At 46.7% G+C, this 16,328-nt stretch overlaps 2 protein-coding genes across 7 annotated transcripts in view; one reads left to right on the top strand and one right to left on the bottom strand.

Moving 5' to 3' along the window:
- The first annotated feature begins 3,764 nt into the window (after positions 1 to 3,764).
- Positions 3,765 to 16,328, top strand: part of LOC137305204 (signaling lymphocytic activation molecule-like) — a 37,699-nt gene continuing 25,135 nt past the window's right edge. For 4 of the 5 annotated variants that reach the window (XM_067974029.1, XM_067974030.1, XM_067974027.1 and 1 more), the window contains exon 1: positions 3,765 to 3,888. In XM_067974029.1, coding sequence (XP_067830130.1) covers positions 3,810 to 3,888 — 79 coding nt within the window. In that variant the 5' untranslated portion in view covers positions 3,765 to 3,809. The remainder of the gene's footprint in view (positions 3,889 to 16,328) is intronic. The other variant, XM_067974028.1, reaches the window with a different exon arrangement.
- LOC137305202 (RNA-binding protein 4B-like) overlaps positions 9,840 to 16,328 on the bottom strand; it is an 87,264-nt gene continuing 80,775 nt past the window's right edge. Inside the window, exon 5 of one of the 2 annotated variants that reach the window (XR_010958678.1) lies at positions 9,840 to 10,022. The gene's annotated coding sequence lies outside the window, so the exon portion shown is untranslated. The remainder of the gene's footprint in view (positions 10,023 to 16,328) is intronic. The other variant, XR_010958680.1, reaches the window with a different exon arrangement.

Genomic DNA, 16,328 nt, shown 5'->3' with positions numbered 1-16,328 from the left:
TTAGGCCATGTTGCACATGATTTAACAACCATTTAAAATTAACAGCTGGAAAATCGAGCGCAGCCCTAATTTCCAGTATAACATGCAGTCCTGTTAGAGGGACATCAGAAACACCAGTAGGCCATTCAGCCCCTCGAGCCTGTTCCGCCATTCAATTAGATCATGGCTGATCTGTACCTCAACTCCATTTACCTGCCTTTGCTTCATATCTCTTGATACCCTTACCTAACTAAAATCTATCGATCTTAGTCTTGAAAATTTCAATTGTCCCAGCATCCACAGGCTTTTGGGGGAGAGTTCCATATTTCGACTACCCTTTGTGTGAAAAACTGCTTCCTGATTTCACTCCGAGCTCTGAGGTTAAGGTTCACCCCTCAACCTTCACAAGATTCCAGGTGGAGTCTGCCCAAGGCTCAATACCAATGAAGCATCACTTCCTCCCCTTTGTATTTCAGCCCCCCTTGAGATAAAGGCCAACATTCCATTAGCCTTCTTGATTCCCTTTTGTACGTGTGCACTAGCTTTTAGTGATTTATATACCTGGACACCCAAATCCCTTTAGTGCCCAAAATTGAGCGCAGTACTCCAAATGGGGCTCTGTACAACTGAAGGAGCTTCCTCACTGACAATACAAGATCAGTAAATTACCCTATAGCTCCCAGGGCCTCTCCTCTACCGCGTCCCCACCCCCACCCATATCCATCCTACATCTTATGTCGTTCTCATGTTATCCTCTTCAGAAAGGTGAAAGGCTTCATGAAACCTGCCATGGCTAAAACCATGCACTCTCTGGACCCCAGTCCAGCGCTGAACCAACTAAGCTGCCTGAGGATCATTGAAATGATCGTGCTCCCCACCAGAATGGGCTGCCACCTGCCCTCTCTGCACAGTGACAAAGTCTCTTAAGGGATGAGTTCCCTAACAAGATGTTTTTGCCCCATCTGATTTCCCCTCTTGCACACATGCAGTATAAAATTTCAGTGAGCCACACAGCATCTGTACATTTTTACTCTAAAGCAGCCCAAGAATGTGGTGAAGGAGCAACCAAACACACTCCTCAGAGCTGACTGGTACTGGAGGTGCAGTGGTGTTCCCCAGGGTTCAGTACTAGGACCATTGCTTGTTTTGATATATATTAATGACTTGGACTTGGGTGTACCCAAGGGGAACAGATAGGCATTTCTGCGGCCGCAAACATGACTCCAGGATGGTATGTTGCCTCCCTGGTGCTAGGGTCAAGGATGTCACGGAGCGGCTGCAGGGTATTCTGGAAGGGGAGGGTGAACAGCCAGTGGTCGTAGTCCATATCGGTACCAACGACATAGGTAAAAAAAGGGATGAGGTTCTGCAAGGTGAATTTAAGGAGTTAGGAGATAAATTAAAAAGCGGGACCTCAAAAGGTAGTGATCTCAGGATTACTACCAGTGCCACGTGCTAGTGAGTATAGGAACAGGAGAATAGACCAGATGAATGCGTGGCTGCAGGGATGGTGTAGGAGGGAGGGATTTAGATTCCTGGGACATTGGGACCAGTTCTGGGGAAGGTGGGACCTGTACAAGTGGGACGGGTTACACCCGAGCAGGAATGGAACCGATGTCCTTGCGGGGGTGTTTGCTAATGCTGTTGGGGAAGGTTTAAACTAGAATGGCAGGGGGATGGGAACCTGAGCAGGGAGACAGAGGAGGGGGAAATAAGAATAGAAACAAAAGACTGAAAGGGAAGAAGCAATAGTGGAAGGCAGAGAAAACAAAGGCAAAAAACAAATAGGGCCATAGTGCAAAATAAAACTAAGATGACTAGCAATCTTAAAAAGACAAGTCTAAAGGCATTGTGTCTTAATGCGCGGAGCATTCACAATAAGCTAGATGAATTAACAGATAGATATTAATGGTTATGATATAGTTGTGATTATGGAGGCATGGCTGCAGGGTGACCATGGATGGGAAATGAACATCCAGGGGTATTCAATATTTAGGAAGGACAAGCGAAAAGGGAAAGGAGGTGGGGTAGCATTGTTAGTAAAGGAGGAAATCAATGCAATAGTGAGGAAGGATATTGGCTCGGAAAATCACGATGTGGAATCTGTGTGGATGGAGCTAAGAAACACCAAGGGGCATAAAACATTGGTGGGGGTTGTCTATAGGCCCCCAAACAGTAGTGGAGATGTAGGGGAGGGCATTAAACAGGAAATTAGAGACGCATGCAAGAAGGGTACAACTATAATCATGGGTGACTTTAATCTACATATAGATTGGTCAAACCAAATTAGCAATAATACTGTGGGAGGGGAATTCCTGGAGTGTGTACGTGATGGTTTTCTAGACCAATACGTTGAGGAACCAACTAGAGAACAGACGATCCTAGACTGGGTATTGTGCAATGAGAAAGGATTAATTAACAATCTTGTTGTGCAGGGTCCCTTAGGGAAGAGCGACCATAACATGATAGAATTCCTCATTAAGATGGAGAGTGAAGTAGTTGAATGTGAAACTGGGGTCCTGAATCTAAATAAAGGAAATTACGAAAGTATGAGGTGTGAGTTGGCTATGATAGATTGGGGAACTTTACTAAAAGGAATGACGGTGGATAGGCAATGGCTAATATTTAAAGAATGTGTGCAGGAATTACAACAATTATTCATTCCTGTCTGGTGCAAAAATAAAACAGGAAAGGTGCCTCAACCGTGGCTTACAAAAGAAATTAGGGATAGTATTAGATCCAAAGAGGAGACATATAAAATTGCCAGAAAAAGCAGCAAGCCTGAGGATTGGGAGCAGTTTAGAATTCAGCAAAGGAGGACAAAGAGATTGATTAAGAGGGGAAAAATAGAGTATGAGAGTAAACTAGCAGGGAACATAAAAACTGACCGTAAAAGCTTCTATAAATATGTCAAGAGAAAAAGATTAGTGAAGACAAATGTAGGTCCCTTACAGTCAGAAATGGGGGAAATTATAACGGGGAACAAAGAAATGGCAGAACAATTAAACACATACTTTGGTTCTGTCTTCACAAAGGAGGACACAAATAACCTGCCAGAAATGTTAGGGAACCAAGGGTCTAGTGAGAGGGAGGAACTGAAGGAAACCAGTATTAGTAAAAAAAAGTGCTAGGGAAATTAATGGGGCTAAAGGCTAACAAATCCCCAGGACCTGATAATCTACATCCCAGAGTACTAAAGGAAGTGGCCCTGGAAATAGTGGATGCATTGGTGATCATCTTCCAAAATTCTATAGACTCTGGAACAGTTCCTACAGATTGGAGGGTGGCAAATGGGGGAACCAGAGGACATAGATTTAAGGTGATTGGCAAATAAGAACCAAAGGCGACTTGAGAAAAAACTTTTTTTAAAAACACAGCAAGTGGTTGTGATCTGGAATGCACTGCCGGAGGGGGTGGTGGAGGCAGATTCAATAGTAGCTTTCAAAAGGGAACTGGATAACTACTAGAAGGATAAAAACTACAGGGAGTGGGACTAGCCGGATTTCTCTTGCAGAGAGCCTGCACGGACTCGACGGTCCGAATGGCCTCCTGCCTTGTAACCATTCCACGATTCTGTGAAGCTGGTATGGATTTGGCCGCCCAGCTTATTTGCTTTAATCATCTGAGTCAACCAACCAGCTGCTAACATTTATTTTTGTGTTTGAATAACTTATTCGGAAATCTATTTGTGTATTTCATTCCCGTTTTGTTCTGATCAATGTAGGAATTTAATTAAATGTTTCCCCAATTCAAAAAAAATTGGCAAAGCACTTCCCATTCTCGGCCACGCCCCAACCCTGCACTGCGACGGTCTTTGTTCAACAAAAGACATGTTTAGTTGGGGCTCTGATATTCCAACCAGAATCGTTATCAGATGGCTATTTCTGGCATTCCTAAACGACCCAGGGGGTGAGTTCATTTTTTCAGTACCATTGAAGATTTAGTTTCCTTAGAGTTTTCTGAATAGTGTGTGAATATAAGTTAATATCCTGCAGCTACCAGGGGGAGTGGATGGTCGCAACCATCGCAGATGTCGCGGAACAAAGAAACAAGTAAAGGGGTTTATATAAAGCAAAGGTTTTAGATTTTGGAACAGATAAACCTAAAAGTACACAGGAGCGCTGAACTGTGTTACAAATACTGGCCATCCTCAGACAAAGGACACTTGTAAACCGCTTTTAGAATCGCAGAACATTAGAGGGCACTGAACTCACCCTCAAAGAGGCCAAGAGTCTCATTGTAATTATTTAAGAATTAATTGACACTGCAACCTCATTCTCCATTTTATTTTCCAAACTCTGGTAATTCTGCCGTTGAAGTGAGTGTACTCGGATAAAGCCTAGAAACATCCTCATATCTGGTCCTGTAGAAAATAAACCTTCCGCAGTGAGAACAGATCAATAGTTACGCCAGCGCAAAACATCACGTATCCGCTTAAGAAATAAAAGCAGCAACATTTCGAATTAAAATAATCTAATAGTGGTAGCTGGAGTACAGCGGGGTCCCTGCCATAAGGGAAACAAACCCTTTCCCCTCCGAAAAAGTCGCTGTTACCTGCCATAATGGGGGGGGGGGGGGGGGAGGAGATCCACGCTGGACAAAGCAGACCCCGCTGCTGCCATCCAGACTGGAGGGACTCCCCGAGTAACATGCCGCCCGGACCATCTACTCCAGTGGCAGCTCCTACCTACGCCCCTCCCCCAATGCCACCTTCCCTTCCCCTTCCACCCCCTTCCCTTCCCCTTCCACCCCCTTCCCTTCCCCTTCCACCCCCTTCCCCTTCCACCCCCTTCCCCTTCCACCCCCTTCCCTTCCCCTTCCACCCCCTTCCTCTTCCACCCCCTCTATCTCTATTCCCGCGCTCTCCCCGTACCCCTTGATGCCTTTTGTACCGAGAAGTCTGTCTATCTCCTTCTCAAATATATTCAGTGACTTGGCCCCCAATGCCTTTTGTGGTAGAAAATTCCACAGAGTGGGTACGGTAGCATCGTGGTTATGTTACTGGACTAGTAATCCAGAGGCCTGGACTAATAACCTGGAGTCATGAGTCATGGTAGCTGGGGAATTTAAATTCAATTAATCAAATAAAATCTGGAATTAAAATACCAGTATCAGTAATGGTGGCCATGAAACTACCGGATTGTCGTAAAAACCCATCTGGTTCACTAATGTCCTTTAGGGAAGGAAACCTGCCGTCCTTACCCGGTCTGGCCGAAATGTGACTCCAGACCCACAGCAATGTGGTTGATTCTTAATTGTCCTCTGAAATAGCCTAGCAAGCCACTCAGTTGTAAAATCTCGCTTAAAAAAAGTCATAAGAATAAAACCGGACGGACAACCAGGCAGTGTCCTAGGCCCAACCATCTTCAGCTGCTTCATCAATGACCTTCCCTTCATCATAAGGTCAGAAATGGGGATGTTTGCTGATGATTGCACAGTGCTCAGTTCCATTCGCAACCCCTCAGATAATGAAGCAGTCCGAGCTCGCATGCAGCAAGACCTGGACAACATCCAGGCTTGGGCTGATAAGTGGCAAGTAACATTCGTGCCAGACAAATGCCAGGCAATGACCATCTCCAACAAGAGAGAGTCTAACCACCTCCCCTTGACATTCAACGGCATTACCATCGCAGAATCCCCCACCATCAACATCCTGGGGGTCACCATTGACCAGAAACTTAACTGGACCAGCCATATAAATACTGTGGCGACAAAAGCAGGTCAGAAGCTGGGTATTCTGCGGTGAGTGACTCACCTCCTGATTCCCCAAAGCCTTTCCACCATCTACAAGGCACAAGTCAGGAGTGTGATGGAATACTCTCCATTTGCTTGGATGAGTGCAGCTCCAACAAACTCAAGAAGCTCGACACCATCCAGGACAAAGCAGCCCGCTTGATTGGCACCCCATCCACCACCCTAAACATTCACTCCCTTCACCACCGGCACACAGTGGCTGCAGTGTGTACCATCCACAGGATGCACTGCAGCAACTCGCCAAGGCTTCTTCGACAGCACCTCCCAAACCTGCGACCTCTACCACCTAGAAGGACAAGGGCAGCAGGCACATGGGCACAACACCACCTGCATGTTCCCCTCCAAGTCACACACCATCCCGACTTGGAAATATATCGCCGTTCCTTCATCGTCGATGGGTCAAAATCCTGGAACTCCCTTCCTAACTGCACTATGGGAGAACCTTCACCACACGGACTGCAGCGGTTCAAGAAGGCGGCTCACCACCACCTTCTCAAGGGCAATTAGGGATGGGCAATAAATGCCGGCCTCGCCAGCGACGCCCACATCCCATGAACGAATTTTTAAAAAAAGGTTCACCACCCTCTGCATGAAGAAATTTCTCCTCATCTCAGTCCTAAATGTCCTACCCCGTATCCTGAGACTGTGACCCCTCGTTCTAGACCCCCCCCCCCCAGCCAGGGGAAACATCCTCCCTGCATCCAGTTTGTCTTGCCCTGTCAGAATTTTATACATTTCAATGAGATTGCCTCTCGTTCTTCTAAACTCTAGAGAGTACAGGCCTAGTCAACCCAATCTCTCCTCATACGACAGTCCTGCCATCTCAGGGATCAGTCTGGTGAACCTTCGCTGCACTTCCTCTATGGCAAGTATATCCTTTCTTGGGTAAGGAGAACAAAACTGCACACAGCACTCCAGTGTGGTCTCACCAAGGCCCTGTATAACTGCAGTAAGACATCCTTGCTCCTGTACTCAAATCCTCTTGCAATGAAGGCCAACATACCATTTGCCTTCCTAACTGCTTGCTGCACCTGCATGTTTGCTTTTAGTGACTGGTGCACAAGGACACCCAGGTCCCTTTGTACATCATTTCCCAATCTATAACCATTTAAATAATAGTCTGCCTCTCTGTTTTTCCTTCCGAAGTTCATAACTTCACATTTATCCGCGTTATACTGCATCTGCCATCTCCCTTCTCCTTACAGCAGAGAAGGTAGAGAGGAGATTTGATAGAATTGTTCAAAATCATCAGGGGTCGAGACAGGGTAGATAGAGAGAAACTGTTCCCAATGGCAGAAGGGTGGAGAACCAGAGGACATAGATTTAAGGTAATTGGCAAAACAACCAAAGGCCACATGAGGAAAAACTTCTTTTATGCGGTGAGTGGTTGTGATCTGGAATGCACTGCCTGAGGGGGTTGGTGGAGACAGATTCAGTTGCGGCTTTCAAAAGGGATCTGGATAAGTACTTGAAGGACAAAAAAAAAATGGAGGGTTATGGGGAAAGGACAGGGGAGTGGGACCAGCTGGATTACTCTTGCAGAGAGCCAGCATGGGCTCGATGGGCTGACTTGGCCTCCTTCTGTGCTGTGACCATTCTATGATTCCATGACAGTACAGGAAGTGTAGTACAGTAGGTACTCTAAAGTCTCATTTTAGGTGCCTGGATAAATCTGGTGGAGCCCAGCGAGAGCTTCCAGAAACATTGGGGCAGAAGTTGCTTGCAAAATAATGGTGACCTCAACAGCGCTCACCGTTGTTCGTGGTGAAATGGAGGAGCAAGTTCCGGCATTTCGTAACATGTCAAAAATGCTGCAGTCGAGGGGACAGTGTGCTCCTGATAATGATCGCTATGTGGAATAAACTTCCAGATAGAGCAGTGGACCGAAAGAACCCTGAAATCATTTAAGAAACAATTGGATGTTCTAATTGAAGGGCGGGGGGGGGGGGGTGGAGAGGCATAGAGTCTCTTTGGATGAAGGGATTACGGTGTGCCAAATGGTCTTCCTCATCTGTAATTACCTTAGTTGGGAGTTTGACAGCCCCGCCACATATAGGAGCCTGGTACAACAGGCTCCCATCGTTTTAAACATAAACCACTCTACAGCAATAGGAGGTAGAGAGAAACTAGTCAATGTTCGCAAACCTTTCAGAGCATTCATGTGAAACAAAGCTCTGCTACAGAGCACAGCTGTGTGATAGTTACCCTCACATACCACCTATGTATTCTATGTCTTTGGCCAGGATGGTTATTAAGGAGTCACATTGCAGACAGTTGTGAGGGTGGTCTTGCTTATATTAGGAGAATGTTGGTGCTGTGGGGCATTTTGGCAACAATGTCGCCTTTGTAATTAGACTCTACATCTGCTTTTATTCCTGGCATCTAGCTGGTGTATCATCAACGTTTTTTTTTAAGATTAAAGACATTTTCTCACCCTATGTAGGAGATTATGTTGCTGTTTGTTCATGTCTGTATATCCACTCTGCCATTTTTATTTTTAAACTTTTTCTTTGATGAGTATCAGCATTAAAAACGTTCCCGGTCATATACAACATGGGTTAGACGGAGAGTAAAGCTCCCTCTACACTGTCCCATCAAACACTCCCTAGGTGAACGGGCTGAGCTCTGTCCGACTACTTCACCCTGTCCCCTCACTAGTATAGGTGAAAGGGCGGAGTTGGACTTCCTTTACCCTGTCCCACTGTAGGAGAAAGGGCTGAGCGTTGACTGTCCACTTCACCTGGTGTCCCCCCACCGCCTGTTCAGGATTTAAAGGGGGTTAATTTTCAACTGGGCTGCTCATTGGGTGGGCAGAGCTTGTGAGCTGTGCCTGTCCAATGGCTCCGGCAAAAAGCCCAAACCATTGTCACGGTTGGGCCTCGTCTAAATATTTTGGGTGAGCTGCCAGGGTTTAGTGAGGGCACACAGTCAGCTCACCATCGGGGGTGAAGAATCTGATGACTGCTCCATGGAGCTGAAACAAATATTGGGTGCGGGGGGGGGGGGGGTTGTTGAAATCTGGAGGGCAGGCCACATGAGCAAAAAAATCTTTTAGGGCTCTTTTCTTGAGTGGCCTCCAGCGGTCCCTTTAAGGAGAGCAGGTTAGCCTACTGAACGCCTGGTACCAATGGGTGGAGTGTGTGTGTGTGTGTGTGTGTGTGTGACACGCTCCGCCAATTGGCATCGGGTTCCTACAAACAGCATAAGACCCCGATTTTAATAAAGCTCTCGCCTGTGTCAGGCAGGAGCAGGAATGCTACCTGCTCATTTTGTGGCCCGCCTGAAAAAATTCACTATGGGCAGTCTATTTTTCTTTTCAACTTAAAGTGGGGAGAGGGAGAGGGAGGACGAGGGGCAGATGGCAGTTGAAAATTGCCCCCCCCCCCACCCCGCAACGAGTTTGAAATTGTTTTGTGCAAACACTTTGAGAGTGTTTTTTTTCCAACTGACTAAATTTCCAATCGACGTGACCAGTCACATCTCTGAAGAGAATTGATGCGCTTCACTGATACTGATACTGAGACTTGAGCTGTCGAATGGCTAGGAGATGCAGAAGTGAAACTTGAGGGTTATTCTCTGGGCTGAGGTCACTAACTGCTCGTGACAGATGACAATTATGCAAAAGTACGTGATCTGAGTAGTTAAGCACAATCTCCGTCAGCACTAGCTCTTGAGGTCTTGGTACGTTTATCTGTTTCACCAGTGCACAGTCCCACTTCCACCCCTCCCTCCCCCTCCCTGTGGGCAGGAACTATCTACTTTCCTGTTTAGATGTCAGCTGTGGCTCAGTTGGTAGCTCCCTCGCCTCTGAGTCAGAAGCTTATGGGTTCAAGTCCCACTCCAGAGACTTGAGCCAGACTGTCCCGCTATGCATTGCGGCAGGACACAGCCAGACTGTCCCGCTATGCGTTGCGGCAAGGTACAACCAAGCTATCCCATTATGTACTATAGTAAGGCACAGCCAGACTAATTCATCATGCTATACAATAAGAGACAGCTAGGCTATCCCAGCATGCAGCACAGTAAGGTTTTCTTAGTTTAAAACTAATAAAATTGCAGAAAAATTCTGTTTATGGATCTGTATTTCGGTGACAACTTTAGCTAAGAGCTAGAGTTAGGCCCTTTAATGGAGATAGCTGCTTGAGAAGGCCTTATGCTGCATTTATGATCTCTGCATATCTCAGTACAAACTGTCAGTTTCTTTCTGCCTCTTAACTGCTGCAGCATCAATTTCTTCATGACACCTCCTTGTATCAGCTGCCCGGAGCTGGAACCTGTTGTAATTCCTTCTGTATGCAAAACAAAGAAAAAACAAACAAAAAGAAATGGGTTTGTAATGGAAACAATATCACTGGGTTGCAGCTTACACTGTGAGCCTTTCACCAGGGACAGAAGTGAGACTGTATAAATGGAACTTTACACAATGTATTGACCTGAAGGTCTGCTTTTTTGATTGATTCCTGCTATAAAGTTCTCCTTCTTTACTTCCCCGTGATTGATAGCTTTTATGAAATATATTCGCTTCTCCTTCGGCGAAAGAGGACCATCATTAACCATCTCCAAGGTGCTTTCCTTGATGACTGAGTAACTGCATAGCCCTGGGTTGTGCTGAATTAATTGATCTCAGCCGGGGCAGCAGTAGGGGCGATAAAATAGTCCTGGGTTAGAGAGGAGAAAGTAATCCAGGGTTGCTGTTCCTCGTCACTCTCCAGTGATCCCTACTGCAAAGTGCCTGTGTGGACATTGCCTAAAATTTAGGATTGGGCTAAGCTGCAGTTCCTCCCCCCTTGGTCGAATAGCCTGGTGGCATTCGCTGTCTGGGAACACACACAATGATACTGGAAAGGTGTCCACTGTCTGGAACCTGTACCCCAGCATGAGTTAACCCCTTCATGAGAAGAACACAAAAAAATAATTCTTTGTGAGTTGACAGACCCATGCCGGCAGTCTGTGAATTGAGCCTCACTGATAGGGTCTGCGAATTAACAGACCCTGGGCGACTGGCTCTTTGAGTCGACAGACCCCCTCAACTGACTGGCTCTGAGAGTCCACAAGCTCTCACTGACAGGGTCTGTAAGTAAACAGACCCTTGTTAACTGGCACTGCGAGTGGACAGATCCTCGTTGACTGGCACTGGGCCAGTATTTTCCATGACTTAAAATCCTGCAGTTCCTCCAAGGCTGGGAGGAAAGATTTCAGTGAACACTGATATTGCTTCTAATGAAGTGTTAAAAAATTGTGATTTTTATTAAAATATCTGTTTTAAAAAAAACATAGGTCAATTTTAACCTAACCCACCCGTCAGGAAATGGATGGGATCGGGTGCAACGCTGGTTTTCCACCCCGTCCGATTTTATTCTCCTTTTGAAGTCCAGTGGAGAGCAATATTGGGTAGGGTGTAAAACCGGGGTTCCAACCGATCCAGTAGATTGCCTGCTGGGCGGGTTAGGTTAAAATTATCCCCATAGACTGATGTTCCTCTTTAGTTCAGTTCCAAACTGCCATACTACTGACAGTTTACTCCCACCTTCCCTCTATATTTACATGAGAAAAGCAAACTGAAACAGCTGCTATTTACCAAGTAAGATATGACTGTGGGCCATTAAACCAACGATAATGGATATCCTGTTCCTTAACAACTATACTCTTGACACGCCACCCCTGATATACGAGCATAAATGCAAATATCTGCAAAGAGCTCTCTGCTCTCAAGCACACTAAAAACATGAGAAAATCAAGAATGAGGAAAAGCCTCACCCAGAAAGCTCCAACTCACCCAGGATCCCTCAAATGCTGCAATTCCTCTCATCTCTTTGATCACTACCTCACTGGTAGAATCACTTCAAATGTTTCTCGCACTTTGACTAAGATCTCTTCTAAACGTATTGCAGTGGACAAACAGTTCCGCGCTCCCAAACATATCAGTTAACAGAGGAGCTGGTGTGGTTTAAAGGGTCTTGGCCACTGGGGGAGTGATCTTTAAAGGATCTCAGCTGCTGCAGGCAGTGCAGTTTAAGGGATTTGGTGGGTGCAGATTAAAGGGTCTCACACGGAGGTGAAAATGGTTTCGGAGTTGGGGCGGGGTGGGGTGGGGGTGAGTGTGGTTTAAAGAGTCTCTGACACGGGGAGTTAAAATCGAGGTCTAGGTCTTTTTGGAAAAATGAGCTGGGATGAGCCAAATAGTGTTCATTGTAGTGACATTAGCTGTGATCTCGTGCAGTATTGACATTGAACTCGCACCAAAACTGAGATCTAAAGGAGTTAGTTACCAGATGCCCTGGGAGAGCAGCTGTTCCAGTTTGTTTTACCCGTTCATTTATTAATGAGGAAAGGACGTATCTTTACTGCCTGGACTTTGAACATTGCCTGATCGAAGTGCAGAGAGGAAATTCGGGAGGATCTCACTTTGGTTATAGAAACCATCTAAAACCCCTGCCATTTAAATCAATGGGAGGAAAACCTAGCAGGTTCTGTTTTCCTTTCTACTCACTGCCCAGGCAGTAAAGACAAAAATCTACCCTAATGTCTTCCTGCTTTCTGTTGCTGTATGCACTGTGGGTATCTGAATAATACAAGAATTACAATAGGTGTCAGGTTGGCTCCAGTAGGTGACATTTTCACCTGTTTGTAGATTCAAGTCTCACTGCACTGTTGTGATATATTGTTAGAAGTGCCGTCCTTCGGATAAGATGATAAGTCAGGTTCCTACCTGACAGATCACATGGATATTAAAGATCCCGTGGCCCTATTTGAAGAAGAGCAGGGAGTTCTCCCAGATTTCTGGCCAACACATTTCCATCTACAACCAAACCCATTAAAAACAGATCCTTCACCTCACTGCTGTTTCAGAGATCTTCTAATTACTCATTGACCAGTGCCGTTAACCTTTAATTATTGAACAAGGTCCAAAATTAAGATTTGTAAAACGCCCTCCACTGCGCTTTTACCCCTTGTCAGAAGAGTTAGGGGGGGGGGAGCGTCTCGTAAACAGAGGCTGGAGACCTGTGGCACCCAAAATTAAAATGAAAGAATTCCAGCTCTGTGCTGTTTGCTCTAACTGGAAACCTATCAGAAGCTTGCAAGTCCCACAAAAATGGGACTTTGGATTCCATTGGGTGTTTGGATGTCTGATCTGTCAATGGGACTCCTTCAATGTAAAATCACAATCATTCTTTCCCAGAGCCTCAAAACTGTGCGACTCCTCACACTGTATGGAAGTGAGGGGTCACGCGCCTCAGAGCGGTGCGACTCCTCGCCTCAGAGCGGTGCGACTCCTCGCCTCAGAGCGGTGCGACTCCTCGCCTCAGAGCGGTGCGACTCCTCGCCTCAGAGCGGTGCGACTCCTCGCCTCAGAGCGGTGCGACTCCTCGCCTCAGAGCGGTGCGACTCCTCGCCTCAGAGCGGTGCGACTCCTCGCCTCAGAGCGGTGCGACTCCTCGCCTCAGAGCGGTGCGACTCCTCGCCTCAGAGCGGTGCGACTCCTCGCCTCAGAGCGGTGCGACTCCTCGCCTCAGAGCGGTGCGACTCCTCGCCTCAGAGCGGTGCGACTCCTCGCCTCAGAGCGGTGCGACTCCTCGCCTCAGAGCGGTGCGACTCCTCGCCTCAGAGCGGTGCGACTCCTCGCCTCAGAGCGGTGCGACTCCTCGCCTCAGAGCGGTGCGACTCCTCGCCTCAGAGCGGTGCGACTCCTCGCCTCAGAGCGGTGCGACTCCTCGCCTCAGAGCGGTGCGACTCCTCGCCTCAGAGCGGTGCGACTCCTCGCCTCAGAGCGGTGCGACTCCTCGCCTCAGAGCGGTGCGACTCCTCGCCTCAGAGCGGTGCGACTCCTCGCCTCAGAGCGGTGCGACTCCTCGCCTCAGAGCGGTGCGACTCCTCGCCTCAGAGCGGTGCGACTCCTCGCCTCAGAGCGGTGCGACTCCTCGCCTCAAAGCTGAGTGACATTTCAGTGGTAGTATTGAGGGAGTTCTGCGTTGTCAGAAGTGCTCTCTTTCAGACGAGGTATTGAACTAAGGCCCCATCTGCTTGTTCAGATGGATGTAAAACATCCCATGACGTTATTCAAAGCAGAGCAGGATGTTCTCCTGATGCCCTGACCAACATTTTCTCCTGAACCAACACTGTCAAAAACTGCTTAGCTGGTCATTCGTCTCATCTGCAGTTCATTGGATCTTGCTGTGCATAAATTAGCTTCTGTGTTTGCCTACAAAGTAATAGTGTAAAAAGTAATTGATTGGATCTGAAGTATGCTGGAACACTCTGAGGGCATGATAAGGTGCTGTACAAATTAAAATCTTTCTTTTTTCTTCCATTTTCCAGCATTTGTAGTTTTTCCCCTTTACCTAATTTGTTTCCTAAACATCAGTACTATTCACAGACCTCAGAGCATGTTCCAGTTGCTGCCATGCATTTCCGTAGTAACGCTGGTGTCCATATTTAATTGATCTGTAGGAGGGGAGCAGATTGCAATCAGCAACATAGATGTCAGAGTCTGCTGCTAAGCGGAAACACTGACCACAGCTCATATTGGGCCTCTCGTGATTCCAGGGCCTGTGGGTTTGGTAGCTCAGTGTCTCGTGGTTTGATGTCTCAGTTGCCTTTTATAGAGCCTCATTTTGATTGTGTTTGATTACCAAGCTCTTTTCTAGTTCTCTCCGCTCCTCTCTTGGAGGTAGTAGTTCTCACTGAGTACTGTTCCCCAATGAACCGGCCACCTTCCGGCCAACTGCTCATTCTTCCTGTGTGAGTACAGACAATGAGCGTTCGCAGACTATTTGGCCCTGGAGGGCATCACAGCCAAACACAAGCCTGTCCTCGCCTGACTCCCACAAGTGCACTTTCCAGCAGAGGTCTGGGAGTGAGAGTAGGAGAGATACTGACCAGGTCTGGGAGTGAGGGTAGGAGAGATACTGACCAGGTCTGGGAGTGAGGGTGAGATCAGAGTTTAGATGATGACGATCCTTCACCCCATTCAGGCTTATCTTGCCACAATAATAACCCTACCATCATCCTATTGCAGCACCTAGCTATGTTTTGAATGACTGCAGTGTTCTGGCCTTATCCACCCTACCTGGCAACTTTCAGCAGCTGATAACCATCTGTAATATGGTAGGTTGTGTGTTTGCTGTGATTCACATCAATTCCAATCAGACTAAATATTTTTGGTGGTTTATGGGAATGGATTAATCTCCCAGAACCCTCCCTGTAAATGCTCAGTGGCATAAACTGAATCAGGCTGTGGTGATGCGACCACATCTAAAGGAATTTGTTCTTTTACAAATCTGGATGGGATAGTGAGTAATGTAGGGCTCAGAGACATCGTAAAGAGATCATCGGGTAAATGAAGTAGGCCCTTCAGCCCATTTGATCTTATCCTTCCAGAACACCAACCCTACAGTCTTCCCATTAAAGAATCACAATCCTGTGAACTCTGTGCTGTCAAGGATAGTACAGAAAATGCATTCGGTGTTTTGGTGTACAATTCATGGCTCCATGGAGAACATCACCTTTATATCTGAAACGAGCTTTCCTGTTTTAACTGACTTCACTCCCCAGAACTGAATAGAATCTATACATTCAACGGGTCCTCCCCACACCTCTGGCATTTGACAGGAAACTCACACACGACCTCAATCACTTCCATGACTACTGCAAGTTTCACACCTCTAATTAGCAGCACTCCTCTAACTGGACAACAAGGTGTGGAGATGCCGGTGATGGACTGGGGTTGACAATTGTAAACAATTTTACAACACCAAGTTATAGTCCAGCAATTTTATTTTAAATTCACAAGCTTTCGGAGGCTACCTCCTTCCACATCGTTCACCTGAGGAAGGAGGTAGCCTCCGAAAGCTTGTGAATTTAAAATAAAATTGCTGGACTATAACTTGGTGTTGTAAAATTGTTTACAATGGACAACAAGGGAAAGAGACAGCAGGGTAGATTTTCAACTTGCCACCCAGGCTTAAAACTAGATCAGCCGCCAGTTATAGCAACCGCCTGGGGTAATTTCCACTTTGTACGATAGTATAAAACGGGTGATAGCGAATTGTTAGCCCGTTTTACATCTCTCCCGATTTTTATTTCCATTGACTTCAGGTGGCCAGGCAGACAGATTGTAAAGGGGGAAAAAGAGGACAGTAAAAAGGAATGGGAAAATTTGTACGGCAACGGGGTAAGAGCTGGGGAGTGGGACGAATTCGATAGATGTTTCAAAGAGTTAGCACAGGCACGATGGGCTGAATGGCCTCCTTCTGCGCTGTAAGATTCTATGATTTTATCAGTTAAATGAGGCGTTGAGAGGATGAGAATACATTTATGTCATTTGTTCGTCCACTGTGGCCCACGTGACAAACAGTCTCCTGCTCTTATCTATGTTTATGTCAATGCCTCAGATACAAGGATCATGAGTGAAAAATCTCTCACTCATTTCTCTGACTTTGACAGCTGTGGCTTCTGACTCTTCCTATATTAGTGCTTGTGCAGCTCTGAGATGTGAATCCCAATCATGGTGGGGAACAGACTTCACAGGAATCTTTATTAAAGAGCCCGAGGCTCTACTTCCCATGCAATGGTCCTGGGGAGGGGGAATGTCTATG

The sequence above is a fragment of the Heptranchias perlo genome, chromosome 39, assembly GCF_035084215.1.
Source record: "Heptranchias perlo isolate sHepPer1 chromosome 39, sHepPer1.hap1, whole genome shotgun sequence".
Classification (NCBI taxonomy): domain Eukaryota; kingdom Metazoa; phylum Chordata; class Chondrichthyes; order Hexanchiformes; family Hexanchidae; genus Heptranchias; species Heptranchias perlo.
The sequence above is the reverse complement of the archived record's forward strand: the minus strand, read 5'-3'. Positions and strand labels throughout refer to the sequence as shown.